Raw genomic sequence first — 14,937 nt, 5'->3', positions numbered from 1 at the left:
TGTCGTACAACAGGGAACTATTTACATGTAGCTTTGTTGCAATCAAGCCCAAGATTTGCATTTCAGGGATTTTTTTTTTTCCCCTCCTCCCTTGAAGGTTAGTTATATCAGGCTAGAACTAGTGGATGAATGGCATGCCTCTGAATTCCGCTTTTTGACTGGATGTCTGTATTGCTAAGCTTAAAGGTAACTGGGAAGAAAGTCTCTGCAGGTGGGTGTTAAGCAGTTATATAATGACAACCATTAGTGCATTTTATGTATAAAAGAAAGTATATGTTTTAATTGTGGAAAGCAGGTAATGTTTATGAAAAGCCTTCCTTCAAAAGATCAAATAAATTTTTACCTCTGGCTTCTCTTGAGTGTGTGTTTGCCTTGTTACTTCTCTGTGGCTTTGGCAGTCTCGTGTGATTTTTTTTTTTTTTTTTTTTTTTGCCTTTTTCCATCTAATAGGTCTTGTCTGAAATGTATGTGTGTCTCTTTTTCATCTGCTGCTGCTTTCCTAGGAAGCAGTGAAGTTTCTCAAAGGGACTTTTTACAGACAATTTAAAATTTGTTTTTTACTCTTTCATGCAATGTTGCAGAGGAAGATGATGCTGAGGAGGTGCCAGAATTTCAGGTGTCTGGGAAAATTGGAGCAAAGAAGCAGAGGAAATTAGAAGAGAAACAAGCCAGAAAAGCACAGAGAGAGGTAAGTGTTTCCTGCCACGTATAGAGCCCAGAGCAGAGCCTGAATAGCAGTACTCAGCAAAGAACTGGTGATGACAGACACCCCAGAAAGGCAAAGGCAGTGTCATCACTACAACAGTTGTATTTTTGTTTTAAAAATGTGAATCCAGTTTTTTATGTCATATCCCAAGAGGGCTATGGAAAATGGTGTCTTGTTTTCTTTGCATTAGGTTCTCTGGCATTCTTGTGGGGAGGAGAGAGGAGTTAAACTCTTGAATTCTCTTTATTGGATGTTTCTACTGGCTTGCAGCTTAATCTCAGTACTGTCTCCCCTTAAAAATACACTCAAGCCCACATAGCATTGTTGTAACACCAGGTCTGTGACCAAAACCATGAGCCGTTCAGAGTAGTGTTTCATGTTCTCTCGTAGTGCAAAAGCTTTGTGTGGGTTTATCTATGTTTAGGCATGTTTATTGTTTTTATGGATTGGGAGAGATGAAAAGCAGACCCTGTAATCCACTGAAGTCTGTGATGCAGACCGTTTTTGGTTGAAGTTTGGCCCTTAAAGAGAGACCAAGTATGCAGAGTGAACACACTGTAGCTTTTCAGTTGTTCTTTCTTAAATCTGTATGTAAACATACTTGCTTAAATACTGTTGCATTTTTTCCATTTTGCCCAGCATTTTGCTGTTAATTCCAGCGAAGCAACAGGCTTTTTGAAACTTACTTTCCAAAGTGTGCTCATGGATGGCAGCAGGTTATACATTAATTCCTTTTAGTAGTTCTGGGGGTTTTTTTGTGAGCTCTGTATTGTTCTGTAACTTGAAAGGCGGGGTTGCAAGAAGTAGATATAACTCAACCTTTGCATAACAGGGGCTGGAGTGCAGGGTGGACTTGACACACCTTACAAAGACAGGGTTTATGAAACTACTAGTGTATGTCATATGTAGATGGTCTAAACAAAGCTAGTAAAATCACATCTTGAGAATTTTAGCGTCATCTGAAGTTTAAACCCAGTTTCTCCTTTACACTGTAGTGGTATGCCCTGTTGATAGGGCGCTTGGTAATAAACTCTATTATTATGTTATATATAAACTTCCATTACGATCCTTTTGTCACTCTATGCTTTAACCATTTTGTCATTACTTTCCATATTCATTCTATTTAATTAGCCACATTTTTGTGGAAAATTTGAGCAAAGTCGAATGAAGTTAGATAAGCATCAGTTGGTGGAGTGAGGAATCTTTTGTTTCATTTTAAAACATGCTGATTTTTATTTTCCCATGTAGACAGATAAATTCCTCGGTTAGGTCTTTCTCTCTGAAATATGCAAAGCCACAAGTCCTCCGTTTGAATGTTTTCAATTTTAAGTGTATGAAGAGACTGAAGAACAACTTAAAAAATCTCTAAACAATACACTTAAATGCCCTTTTTATTTTTTCCGTATTTTGCAACAATCTCTTTGCTAGGTTAGGTTTAAAAACAAATAATAAAGTTATTTGAAGAGACCAGTACAGCTTTTTCTTTAAGAGATTCTGCCCAGATTAATGATGAATCTGAATGTACTTGGGTTTACAGAGTTTATGTTCCCCTCTCATTTTTTTTCCTCTCCTTAGAGTCCATTCTAACTAAATTTTAAGTGAGGAGAAATGCAATGCCATGACACAATATTACTTAATATCACCATAGTAATAAGCTCATAGGCATTTACCAAGCTTAAACCCTTACTGAGATACAGATAATGCAAGTGAGAAGGGTAATTTCTAAACTTATCATAACGTTAAGTATGCTGAAGACTGGGGGGAGTTAAATGATAATGACTTTTTTTTTCTTATTCTCCTTACTGTTTCTTTCTGAACGTGCATCTAGGAAGACAGTAAGAAGCCCCTCCATGGGCTTACAACACGAAATTAAAAAAATTATGTTCAGGAAGAGTAAGGCTTTTCTTGCATAATTTATTTAAAAAAAAAAAAAAATATTTTTTTTAGGCTGAAGAAGCAGAGCGAGAAGAACGGAAAAAACTTGAGTCAAAAAGAGAGGAGGAAAGGCGGAAAGAAGAGGAGAGAATACGTCTTGAGGAAGAACGACAGGTGGGATTGGTTGTATTTATAGATGGAAATTCTGAACCAAGTTTGTCTTTGAGATTGCTTCTATGTAAGTTCTGTGATCAGCAGAACTCCCTTTGGCTTTCATTACTATTGCATACATTTTTAATTTGGTTTTTGTTGCTCCATTTTGTTTGAATTACAGTGATACTCAGTTATTTCAACTGTAGATCCCATTTTTTTCCCACAAGTGCTTGGCAGAGGTGAAAACTACTCTAAATGTCAATACACACATGTAGCAGCAAGTGTCCACCCACGGTTGAGTCTAGGGCAAAATGAAACCCAATCTCTTGATAGTGGATCTGCTCCTGCTGTATGCCATAGTGACAGACTGTTCAATTTGTTATGTTGACAAACACAGCTGATAAAGTTGGCCGTTAGTTCATCTGGAAGCTGTTTAAGTGCAGGTATCTGAAGGAAGGAGCTGTACCTAGTTGCAAGAGAAGTTTTGGAGGTTGCTTGCTTGATGTCTGACAGGAGAAGTTTGGTTATCACAGAAACATAGAATAATGTAGGTTGGAAGGGACCTCCAGGAGACCATCTGGTCTATCATTCTGCTCAAACCACAGCCAGTTAGAGCAAGCAGGTTGCTCAGGTCCTCCACCAGCCCAGCTTTGAGTGCTTCTTAAAGAAGGAGATTTTGCAATCTCACCCAGCCCCTCTTCCACTATGCTCGTTAGCACTGCCTGCCTGACTGCTGTAACCAGCAGAGCAGAAAGTAAAGGACATCAGCAACTGATTTTGCAACTGTTGTGTAAAATTATATGATTTTATTCTAATTACAAATTTACATGTGCTTCGCAATTAAAGATTTCTGAACTATGCATATAAAGGGGTGTGTTAGCAGGAGTGACCCAGAAAAACAGGTAGTGTGCAAGTGAAATGCTTTTGTTGAATACTTTCATCAGTGAGGGAGGCAAACTTACTTCAAAGCTGCTTTCTGGGCATCCGTGCTAATGGCTAAGAGCTAGGAACAAGCTTCATGCTCTCTGGTGCTTGAGCAAGTTGTGTGGTAGCTTTGCAACATGCTTCTGGAGGCAAGGACTGAGGTGTTCTGCATGATCCTGTGCTGAGTAATTGCTGTCCCAGGGGAGCATAGCTGCCAGCTTTCAGTGTGAATTTTCTGGGATACTTAAATATGTGTGGAGATTTGTGTCTGTGGTTTGTAGTGAGCAGATTTATTATAATTTGTTCTAAGCGCAGGTTGTGTTAAGTGGAGTGTGTTGCTGATACCATTTTAAAAGAGGAAAAGACAATTTTTCTTTTCCTCTGTTGGGGGCATGAAGGCAGGATAAAGCAATCTAAATTTTTTTTTTTTTTCCATACATTACATACACAGATTGTAACCATGAGATCTTTTGTACAATGTACGTTTACCTCTGGGGTTATCCCCTGCCAAAATCCTTTGTCTTCTGAACACTCTATTGTTTCCTTTTCATCAATAGAATTTAACTGAATTTTCAGAAATTGAAATGGATGAGGAGAATGTCAGTACTACAACATCAGGGTATGTAGCACGGTCCGAGACTTTGACTTGTAAAGCAACTTGAACAAGCTTCCAGGGGACCAGTTATTCCACAGCTGCCCTTCTGAGAAAGATGTGCAAATTTAGAAGTACCTAGTAGTGGTCAAAGCATGAATCCTGAGGTTGGATAGCTGATCTCAGCTAGTCCGAGCCACTCCTGTGCTTAGCCAAGGTGTTTCGTTAACAGCAGAGCTGTCAGACCTGGCTTCCTCTGGATCTGTGTCTACTGCTTTTCACCTGCCCACACACTTCAGTAGCACCAGCTTCTGCCTTGAGGTTCCTGTGACCACTCTGCTTTTCTCCTAAGTATTGCCAATTTCTCCCTCTCATACTTCCAGCTCGGAAAGAGGCAAGATGAGCTCTCACTGCCTGTAAAGCACATGTCTGTTGCCCATCCTGCTTGCCATGGGGCTTGGTATAACAGATAACTCAGATGGCAATTTTCCCTCCAGTGGTCTATTTTTTTGAAGTGTTTTGCCTCCACCTAGTTCCCTGATTTTATTTTTTTTTAATTATTTTTTTTTCCCCTAAGGTTTTGGGACTTTAATATCCTTGAAACATTGAAGAGTTGGTTGAAATGAACCAAATAACTCCAGTACTCTGAGGGGAATTAGGAATGCACGCTGGCTGGATACTAGCATTGTTTAAATGTTGCTACCTTTAGAGAAGGCTAATGAAGAGAATTTAAATTCCTTCCAGAGTGCTAGCCAGCATGGCAGGTGAACTGCTAAGCAAATTGCAGTTGAGCTTGGCCAACTTGCTCAAAAGAAGCTGTAGCACAGGACAAAGCTGTTATCCTGTTAATTGAGTACCGGTTTGACCTGGGATTCAGCAGTGCAGCTGGCTAATCAGGATCAGTCAGGCATGGTTGAAAAGTTGAGCAGCAAATAAGGGTGAAATTCCAACTAGAGGTCTCTTCACACAGAAAGTGCTTATTAACATGTTTAAATTTTTTTTTAAAAAAAAACACTTCAGTTTAGGGCTGAGTAATTTATTTTGGTTGAATGACGAAAATCCTATTTGTTTCTATTTTAATTTTCAGTATTCCTAGTAAAGATTGCACTAAAACACTTCCATCTCCATTCTGCAAAGCTCAGTGAAAAAGAGGAATATAAACTAAGGCTTTGGGTTTGTGGTTTTTTATTTTTTATGTTTTGTGCTCAACAGTCTAAAGGGGTACTTACTAGAATTTCGAAAATCACTCAGATGCCTGAATCTAGCTTGCTATTCACTTTAGACAATAACTTCCATGGCCACTTAAATTTTGTCATTTTAACCTTTTTTTTTGTTTGGTTCTTTTGTTTGTTTTTCCCAGTAGTCTTTATCAGGGCAGCAAGTCAACCCACCAGGCTACATCATGAACTACATTATTCTGCTACTCGGGGGAAAGTGTTTTCTATATTTTATTTTTTACTTGGTTTTTAAGACGGGTTGATAATCCAGTAACTGCTCAACATTTTGAACCTGGATCAAAGTAAATGTGTCTGACAATATTTAATGTTCATCCTCAAGTGTTTTTTAGTAATTTTAAGTCTCTGTCTTCATCTGAGTCTTTAACAGGAAACAGAACAATTCAAGACTTGTAGATGTTTAGGCTGTGTCACGCGAATTGCTGTTTCAGTCAGCAGAGAAAGCAGTATTACAGGGAGCATGGTAGTAACACGACTTCAGTGTTTTAGTCTTTACTGGATGTAGGAGGGGAAACAAATTGAATTAATAGATTCTTGATTACTGTGCATGTAAGCATAGCCTGTCTTTAATGATCATAACATCTTATCTTGCAAATCTTGTTACAGACTGATTGTATGATATAAAAGATACTACCTTTCTCTTCTAGGCCCCTATAAGCAATAAAGAAATCATTGCATTTATTGTGTTTTTTATAGAATACATAGGGTAAAATGTAATTTATACGTTCCTCCAGAGACAGGATTCTTCACTTCCACAAGTAACATTTTGTCACAAGTAAGCCCTTATGGACTACACAGGTGATAGTCTTCCCCCATGTAAGTTAGGAGATGGAAAGGCAAAACTATGAAAGGTAGCTCAAGTACGGATTGACAGTCATGAGATAAAAAACAGAGCGTAGCTGTTTATATGATTTTTGGAGGCAGTTTGATTACTGACATTTCTGTAGTTTATATAATCCCAAAAGGCACAAGAAGTTTAGAGTTTATTGATAAAGTTTGTCTGAGAAATGTTATGGTTGTCAGATAGGTTCCTTTTTTTTCCCTTCCTTTTCCAGTACATCAGAGTATTTCTGCAGGTATAGTGACAGTGGCAAGTCTGTTAGTTTTCATTTCTTTCTTCTGCAGTACAAGAAAGGTATTAAGACCACTGATGAAGGCTTACTGCCTCCAGGAAAAGTAGTGACATAACTGCATGAATTTTTTATTGTTTCACTTGCTGAATATTCAAATATTTTAACTCATAAATTTGGTCCCTATGGTTTATTTAATTTAATTGAAAATAAATTTAATTACTGTATTTACAGGAGAGCTTAAGTTATGAGCAGTAGTCTCCAAACAAATGCAACCATCTTTGTTAGGTAAATTTCAGTTGAACCTTTTTTTTTTTTAATTTCTCTCCCAAGAAGTGCTACCAAAATTGTGCTAACTTCTGTGAACACTGACATTGGCTTTGTGTTTCTTTTCAATGTTTCAGCTCCAGGCTTAAACTAATAGCTGAATCCTAGTCAACAGCAATAGGTGATTCCTGCGCCATTAAATACCATCTAAAAGTTTGTCAGATGATGAGGGAAGACAAATAAATTCAGGAGGATAGAAAATCATGTTGCCATGTGCAGATCTAGAAATTCCCCAGTGTTGATCTTTGATAAAGTCCCTGGACTGTTAAGCCTTTCATACACACCCCCCTCAACTAGTTTGAGATGTGGAGTGTAGTGGAAATCATGAATTCTTGAGTCAGATGAAAATCCACTTTGTTTTATAAGCAAATGGATATCTCTCTCCAATTATTTTTGGGTAACTCTACACAGTGCTATACTACAAGTGGGAACTGTACCTTCAAGGGAGTTATGGGGCCTAAAATCTTGCATATTCTTGAGAAAAATATCCCCCCTGCTTCTATTTAAATGTATTTGTATGCACATATAAATAAAATGTGGTTGCCCCTTGGCTTCGGTGTTGCAAACCAGATAATATATTTTTAAATTCAAGTTTCCTTTCCAGTGTTCTGATGACCTGATTGGCTACGCATGTGAGGAAGCTCCTTTATAATTGGCATTTGCTTCAGCTCTGCTTTACCCTGGGGATTTCCCTTTCACTCTTGGAGTTTTTTAGTGGTGAGATGGTTTACCAACCGACACCTTATCAATGAGAGCGAACTTCCTCTGATGTTGCAAAACAGTGTCTTCATACAAAGCCTTGCACATTGCTCTCATAAGAGGTGGGTTTTTTTCTGCGCACAGGGATTTTTGTAGATTTTACTCCCTCAGCCTAGCTCCACCATGCTAAGGAAACTGCTTGTGCAGATGCAGGGCTCATAGCTATCACTCTTCTATACTAAAATGGAGTGTTGATCAGCGCATGTTGCTGTAAATCCATTGCGGAGTGGACTGCTCTGGAAACATAGCTTGATACAGTAGACAAACTACCAGTCTTCGAGTGAGCGAGCTTTTAACTGTTGTGAAACAAAAGGCTACAGCAGGAGTGGGGACTGGCACTGGTGTTTGGTCACTGTTACATTAAAACAAGATCTGTATTGCTCGAGCATAGCTGTGTCCAAAGTTTCCAAACTAGGGCAATTTCATTTAGGCTTTCAGTTTTGCATTTAAGTGCCTAAGTAAAAATGGTCTGGATCTTCAAAGCTGTAGAAATGAAGGATCGGTTAGTGATCCCAAGGGTCCTGTTGAAGCTTTTGAGAACTAAGACCCTGAAGTTTTGGCTTTTTGATTTGATATTTGATCATGTAAGAATAGGCACCAAGTTTTAAAATGTTGATTGTTGAGTTATTTTATTATGTGTTGCATTACACGAACATAGAGATTTGCGTGCTTTTCAGCAGAGCTTTTCATTATCTGTTTGGCATTTATATCCACTATTCATACATAAACAGTGCATCTCTGGAGGCTGACAGAGACTACTACATAGTTTCAGTTTAAGCATCAGTTTTCAAGCATGTATGCTTTCCTGAAAATTAATTTCTCCTAAGGAAGTACAAGTTGAAAAGCTTGCAGAAGATTCATTCTACTCCAGTTTTGAGGGGATGAGGACTGGTAAGAACACTTATTCTGTCTTACTAAAGGTATTTTTTTATGTTGTATCTAAACAGTGAGGGGAGAGGAATCCCAGAGATCCATCTGCTCTGTGCCAAATTATTTACTTGTAAAGTCCCTTTTCACTTCCTGCAGAACCTGCACTAACAGCATGAAAACTGGATGTTATACAAGGAGGCTTTCTTTGGTCCGTGAACCTCAAAGGATTTGGCATAGGAACCAGTATGCTTTTCCTCATTCTGCATGTTAAGAGAACAACCACAAACAAGGAACGACTGGTAGCAGGGGGTGGTTGAAGAGACCCCAGTGTTTGCTGTGCCTTCCTCACTAGCAATGAGATCTCTTCCACTTAGCAGTGGAATAAGCTGCCTATAAATGATTTGTTTGTCAGCAAGTTGGCCCTTTATCTGATTTGGAGGAGAGTTGGCACAGCACACAACTAGCAGTTTCCTATCCAGGAAAGCTGCTTAGGCAAAGCTCTCGGAAAAGCTACTTACTCTGTAGGCCAATATCGCTTAGTCTCAGTGTCACCTTAAATGGGTTACTGCAAGGAAAGCTAGAAATGGTGGTTCAATATCTTCATGCTGGACAGTACTGTAAGGGTCCTCACCCTTTACTAAAAATAGTAATGCATGATAAACCTTCAAAGGCTGTAATCTGTCAACCAGCCAGAACAGTGCAGTTAGTCAAGCAGCATCCCAGGACTCCAGAGGCATTTGTGATCCCAAGAGTCAAGGTCTGCTTCCAGCTCTAAGTCTAAAAGAGATGTCAAGACGCTGTGGGTTTCACCTGGTAAGAGATTGGGCTCTTGTGCAGTTGGCACCATTAATGTTTTTGATGTTGTGGAAATCCGTTGTGATCAAGGTAAAGAGGTGAACAGAAGGTAATGATCTGAAAGGGGCCTCACAGCAAATCCAGGTCCTTGGTGGGCAGGTGGGATGGAGGGAGCCTGGACAGCTGTGGAAGGACTGGGTGCAGTGGGAAGTTGATGCTGAACGGATCCGGTAAGGAAGGAGTAAAGGTGTTGGAAAGTGTCTCAGAGTGCTGGAGATCCCCAGACTGCACGGAGCTCTGGAAGCTCTTGGGTCTCTGCCACACAAGGTGGCATGTGGGACTCATAGTAAGCATGCAGAGATAGAGTCATTCCAGCAGTGATAATGTGGGTATTTTGTCAGAAAAAGGAGAGAAGGAAGCAAGGTTTGAGTGATGAATTTATTTTTTTTTTCAATAAAGACATGATCAAAGTTGGGAGAGTGTTCCTCACATGCAGTGTAGTAAACAGATCAAAAAATCTTTACACTGTAGCAAACCCCCAGTTTGGGCAAGGTTTGGGTGAATGAAGCAAACCTGCTTGGGGGGGGGGGTGGGGAGTGGGAAGGCAGGCAGCTGAAGGTGAGCATCTGCAGTTACCAAATTTCCATGATGCTGGGATTTCCCCACCACCCCACCCATCGCTGAAGGGAGGTGGCCCAGCTATTATCTCTCCTCTGAGCCACATGCTTTACCACTTAACTCCACAGCAGTTAATGAGATCATTATGGGGAGGGGCAAAGAAACCTGGCTAACAAAGATGTGGGTTTTTTAAATGTATATTTGAGCTGAGTGCCCCCTGTATGACTTGCATGAAGCAAGTACTGAGCTCTGTTTCATTTGTATACCCTGGGGTGCTGAGAGTGTTTCCGTGTGTGGGTTATGCATACGGACAGACTGTTTTTTGTGGGAATGCATCCAGCCTAAATTTGACGCTGCACCTACCATGCAACTGCTGCATGACTTGGGCATGTGAAAGAAGAGTGCTATTATGATGGTGGAAAAAAAAAAATAGCTGAGGATAAGTGTTAACAGACAGCCTGACTTTGCTAGGGTTCCCCCTGGGCAGCTTCCACTGCTATTGCTGGTTGCTTCTCCCAGTGCAGTTGTGCAGTCATCTCTTCTCTTGGCTTTGAACCAGTTTATAGTTTGGCTAAGTCCTTTTTCTACAGATTTAATCATAGGTGAATTTAGGTAATAAAGCATGTGAGACTGTGCAGGAAGTGGCTGGGATTTTTAGTTATTAGATGATAAAAGTTTCTGGAAATACTTAGTATTATGAAGGAGGCTACAACCACCAGGAAACATTAGGTTTTGAGGGCTGACACACTTTAGCTACCAAAGCAGTGGCTCAGACCACCTGGAAATGCTCTGCTAATCGTAACATCAAAATTTAGGATCTGGAAAACAAAATCACGTTGGCTTTTAAGAAGACCGCAAAAGAAGGACTGGTAGCTGAGTGCTTTGCCAGTTTCACAGTAGAGATGCTTTTCTGCATGTCTTGGAAGTGGAAGTACTGATAGTAATGTGCTGGTATGCTTTAATAAAATTGAAGGTACTGTTCTTCAAGTAGGTAAGGAAGATAAGAATGAATCTTGGTCATTTGTTGTTAGACCTTCCAGAAACAGGAAAATATTTCTTTAGTTATTGTTGCTTTTAGTTATAAATGGGACACTGTCTTCTGATCTTTTTTTTTTGTAGAACCATCTAGAAATTATTTGCCAAAGTAATTTTCAGGTTTTGTGATTATTTTTTTTGTCCCATTTCAAATCCTGTTGAATTACACCCTCTGTAATAGACCAGGGGAAGAACCTTATTCTTGATTTCCAGGATCAATATTAAATTTAATATACTTACAAGAAAAGAACAATTGCTGTCACTTCCAAATGAAATGTGGTTATGTTATTCTTGGCACCTGTAGCGCTTATAAGGAAAAAACCCTACTGTTGTGCTTTTGCTAATAATCATTATAGTGATGAATGACCCAGAAAACGGTCTTGTTTTGTCTCAAGAGCTTCCTCAGATTTGTAGGTTTTTTTCATGAGATAGTGGTTGAAAAAATGGGTTTGGCTTTGAACATACAGTAAGATCCTTTCAGCCCTGTTTTTCTCATACTTGCATGTTGGTAGCATTCCTTCTCATGACTTTCTTGGAGTCTGATTAAATACAACTGGGAACAAATACACTTTCTCTTTGGTTTTTATTGAAGGGCAACCCTCCCATCCCCATTTCTGGTCTCTTGCTGGTTTTGGCCTTACATGGCATCTTTTTTAATATGGAAATTTTTCAATATACTTAATGACCTGTTCCTGCCTCTTCCTGTTTTAATGGAATGAGTGTTCGCTTTCCAGCCCTTTGAGGAAGCAATTACCATATTAGTGTCAAAGATGTAGCATGGCAAACATTTAGAAATCAATATAATTGTTCTTGAAGAGATCAATTCCTGTGCTAATAGTAAAGGAATGCCCTGAGATTGTCACTGAAATTTGAAGAACTCATCTTCCTAACTTTTAATCAAGCCTTTGCAATGTGATAGCAGCCAGAGGCAAGTCAAATTGGAACCTTGTTGCACCAGGTGTTGTACAAACATAAATTTCTCTGTGGACGAAACCATTCTGCAAGGAAACATTTTTCTTCTGTGTGAAGTTACATGTGTAAAGTGTTCTGGAGAAGAGCAAAACAAATTTTAAAAGAAAATCACGGAAAGCTGCAAATTTATGAGCTCCCAGTAAAAAACTGTTCTTATTTGAAACATTTTAAAGTAATCTGTAACATTGCAAAACTTTTAATCATGGTTGTGCTTTGTGAATGTGTGACTGTTCTACATAACCTAGTACGCACCACCATTTCACTGATGTTGGGCTTGGAGTTTTCTGGGTCAGCATGTTTTGTTGGGGTTTTTTAAGACTTTAATGTTTCTTTCAGGGTAGGTAAGTGAAAGTATTTTTATTGCAAATAACTAAAAGCAGAGCCTGTAGGTTTTGGTTAACAATCAAACAGTAAAAAAAAAAACAAACTTCTTTTAGTACAATCATACCTTGTCTCCTATGCCTAAAATACTTTATACAGTTCTATACATTCCATGTAGATATAAGTTTGCTTGTATGTCTTAAGAGATTTTACTTGAAACTCTTTTACAGGCCAGCTTCTTCTCATACACAGATGGACACCAGTGTAACTCCACTATTCTTTGATCACTCCCAATGTATGCTAGTGCATGCCAGAGCAGAATTGGAGCCAGTTACTGAAAATGTGGATGTTGCATCAAAGTACAGTTAGGGGCAGGGACTTCCTGTCACGGGATCTGCAGAAGAAACATATTCATGCAAATTAAGCAAGCAGGTTGCTATATAAGAGTGGTTTTCTCTCCTGTGTCACATCTGTTAGGATCTGTTAGCCTAGGTGTATTGTGTGCAAGCTTACATTACCATGTGAGATGGTTACTACCTTAAGGGCGGCTTGTGAAATTAATGATGCCATCAAGGGAGAACTTAGACTCATTTTAGAAACTTTTTATCTGCTGGCTGTCCTTGTAAAACCAGACTGCAGATAAAGACGATGTACTTTACTTAAAACTAAACCTGGTTTGGGGAGGAGCCAACTGACCACTTGTCATCTTTTCTGTCCAGGAGGAGGAAAAAAGGAAAGCAAAGGAAGAGGAGGAGAAGAGAGAGTATGAAGAATACCTGAAGCTGAAGGAGAGTTTTGTAGTTGAAGAGGAAGGGGTTGAAGAATCAATGACAGAGGAAGAGGTATGTATGTGAGGCTATTACTGCAGTTCCCTTTATCTTTGTTAGACTCAGGTTGCCCTTACTACATTCTGTCTCGAGTAAAATGAACTTGAAAGTAGGAGTCAGCCAAATGTTTTTGCTTGTAAAAACTAAATTGTGTATATGGCACAGGTTAACCTGGAGTATTTCCCGAGGAATGCTACAGTTCCTCATACCAGACTCCTACGAGTTAATTTAGAATGCTAAGGCAAATGCATATCACTGGAAATTAGTGCTTTCCTCCCTTCATCTAAGGACTGAAATAAAACTCATTCTGGAATTCAGATAGTCTTTTACTGTTGTCACCTTTGCCCTAGCCATATACAGTGGGCCAGATGAAAATAAGGCTAAATTTGGAGTTTGGTAGTGCCCATGTATCTTGGGGGGAATTGCTTGGCTTTGTTTTTATTTTCTAGACCAACGGAGCTGCTGTGTAATCAAATGAAAAACCAAGCTCTTGTCTTAAGGCTTCTGTTAAGAGAATTCATGGGACACAGCCTAGGTGCTTGTGGGTTGTACGCTGGAAAACTGCGTTCAGTGTTGCAAATGATTGCTGTGGTTGACAGTATTTCAGACTTGTGCATAACGTTCTAGCATGCTCCTCCTGTGGCTGCATGCAGATGCGCTGCTGGGGATGGTGGTTGAAATGTGATACTTGACATGATAGGACAGCAAACTTGAAAAAGTTCCACTGTTGTGGGAGGTAGCGTTCTTATTCTGTCTCCTGAAAATCTGTTAGACTTATTTTAATTGCTATCAAATGCTGAAATTGCTCTTGGGTTGTAGCTGCGAAATTTGAGCTGTCCAATGCACGTCACGATAAGGTGGTTTTTTTTTAGGGCACGTGTACATTTGCTCCTCTGCTAAAGTGACCCTGTTGAATGGATTTGCCTTTAGCGTGACCAAGGGTGGCTTTGGGCTGAGGAGCTTGTAATGCATCAATACCACTTGACATTAGACACAAGTTCTCTCTATGGACCCCTTCCCATTAAGATAAATTCCTCCATTCTGCCAGGATTAACACCAAGAGAAGTTGTATCTGGTGATGGGGAATTTCCTAAGGTGTAGAGAACAGCAAAATGCATACTTTCTATTGAAAGTTCCTTCAAATATGTGTGCCTGTTCTGTTAGAAGATCAGATTATGCCTAAATATTAAATTGTTCCACTTTAGACACCCTTTAAAGCTAGAATGTGTTTATTCTCTGTGTTCCTCCAGCTGCCTGTCAGGGAGAAATTAATCTTGCTATATGTGGGAACACGGAAAGGTGGTCCTCACTCAAAAGAGCTTGGCAGGCACTTGACGGCGCCTGGATCTCAACATAAGATATCTTTGGGAGGAGTGGGGAGTTAGAACTTTAATAGTAGGTGGTTTGAAAGTCATCTTCAGAAACAATCACAGGTACATAGTTATGTGGAGACAGCAGCCTTGCAGAAATGGCAAGCCACCCTTCTGCCTTGTAGTGGATAATGTACTGAAGCATTTTAGTATCCTGTGACAATAGCTGACCCTGCCATGTGTTGTTGAGGCTAGTGTGCTGAAACTCATGCTGAAAATTAAGGTCCTGAGTCCAGAGCTAAGCAGTTAATTAAGGCTGATTGATTTCCAGGGTTGCAGAGTAACTTGATCTCCTGTTAACTTAAATGCACATTGTTTGCATTGCCTTTGAAAATTGAGCTGCTTACATTAAAATGCCGGATTTCAGGTGCATAGCTTTGAAAACGGCTCGAGCTTCCACATGTGTTGTGCAGCTGTGTGCTACACTTGACCATCTGCATGAGCTAGCTGTCTCCTGAATCACTCTGTACTTTACCTCTGTACAAAAT

At 39.6% G+C, this 14,937-nt stretch overlaps 1 protein-coding gene across 3 annotated transcripts in view; it reads left to right on the top strand.

The window, feature by feature from the left end:
* DDRGK1 (DDRGK domain containing 1) overlaps positions 1-14,937 on the top strand; it is a 43,062-nt gene that overhangs the window by 17,579 nt on the left and 10,546 nt on the right. For all 3 annotated transcript variants that reach the window (XM_049791220.1, XM_049791228.1, XM_049791239.1), the window contains 3 exons: positions 582-688; positions 2,654-2,755; positions 12,972-13,094. In XM_049791220.1, coding sequence (XP_049647177.1) covers positions 582-688; positions 2,654-2,755; positions 12,972-13,094 — 332 coding nt within the window. The remainder of the gene's footprint in view (positions 1-581; positions 689-2,653; positions 2,756-12,971; positions 13,095-14,937) is intronic.

The sequence above is a fragment of the Accipiter gentilis genome, chromosome 3, assembly GCF_929443795.1.
Source record: "Accipiter gentilis chromosome 3, bAccGen1.1, whole genome shotgun sequence".
NCBI classification, from domain to species: Eukaryota; Metazoa; Chordata; class Aves; order Accipitriformes; family Accipitridae; genus Astur; species Astur gentilis.
This window is presented reverse-complemented; position numbering and strand designations above follow the sequence as displayed.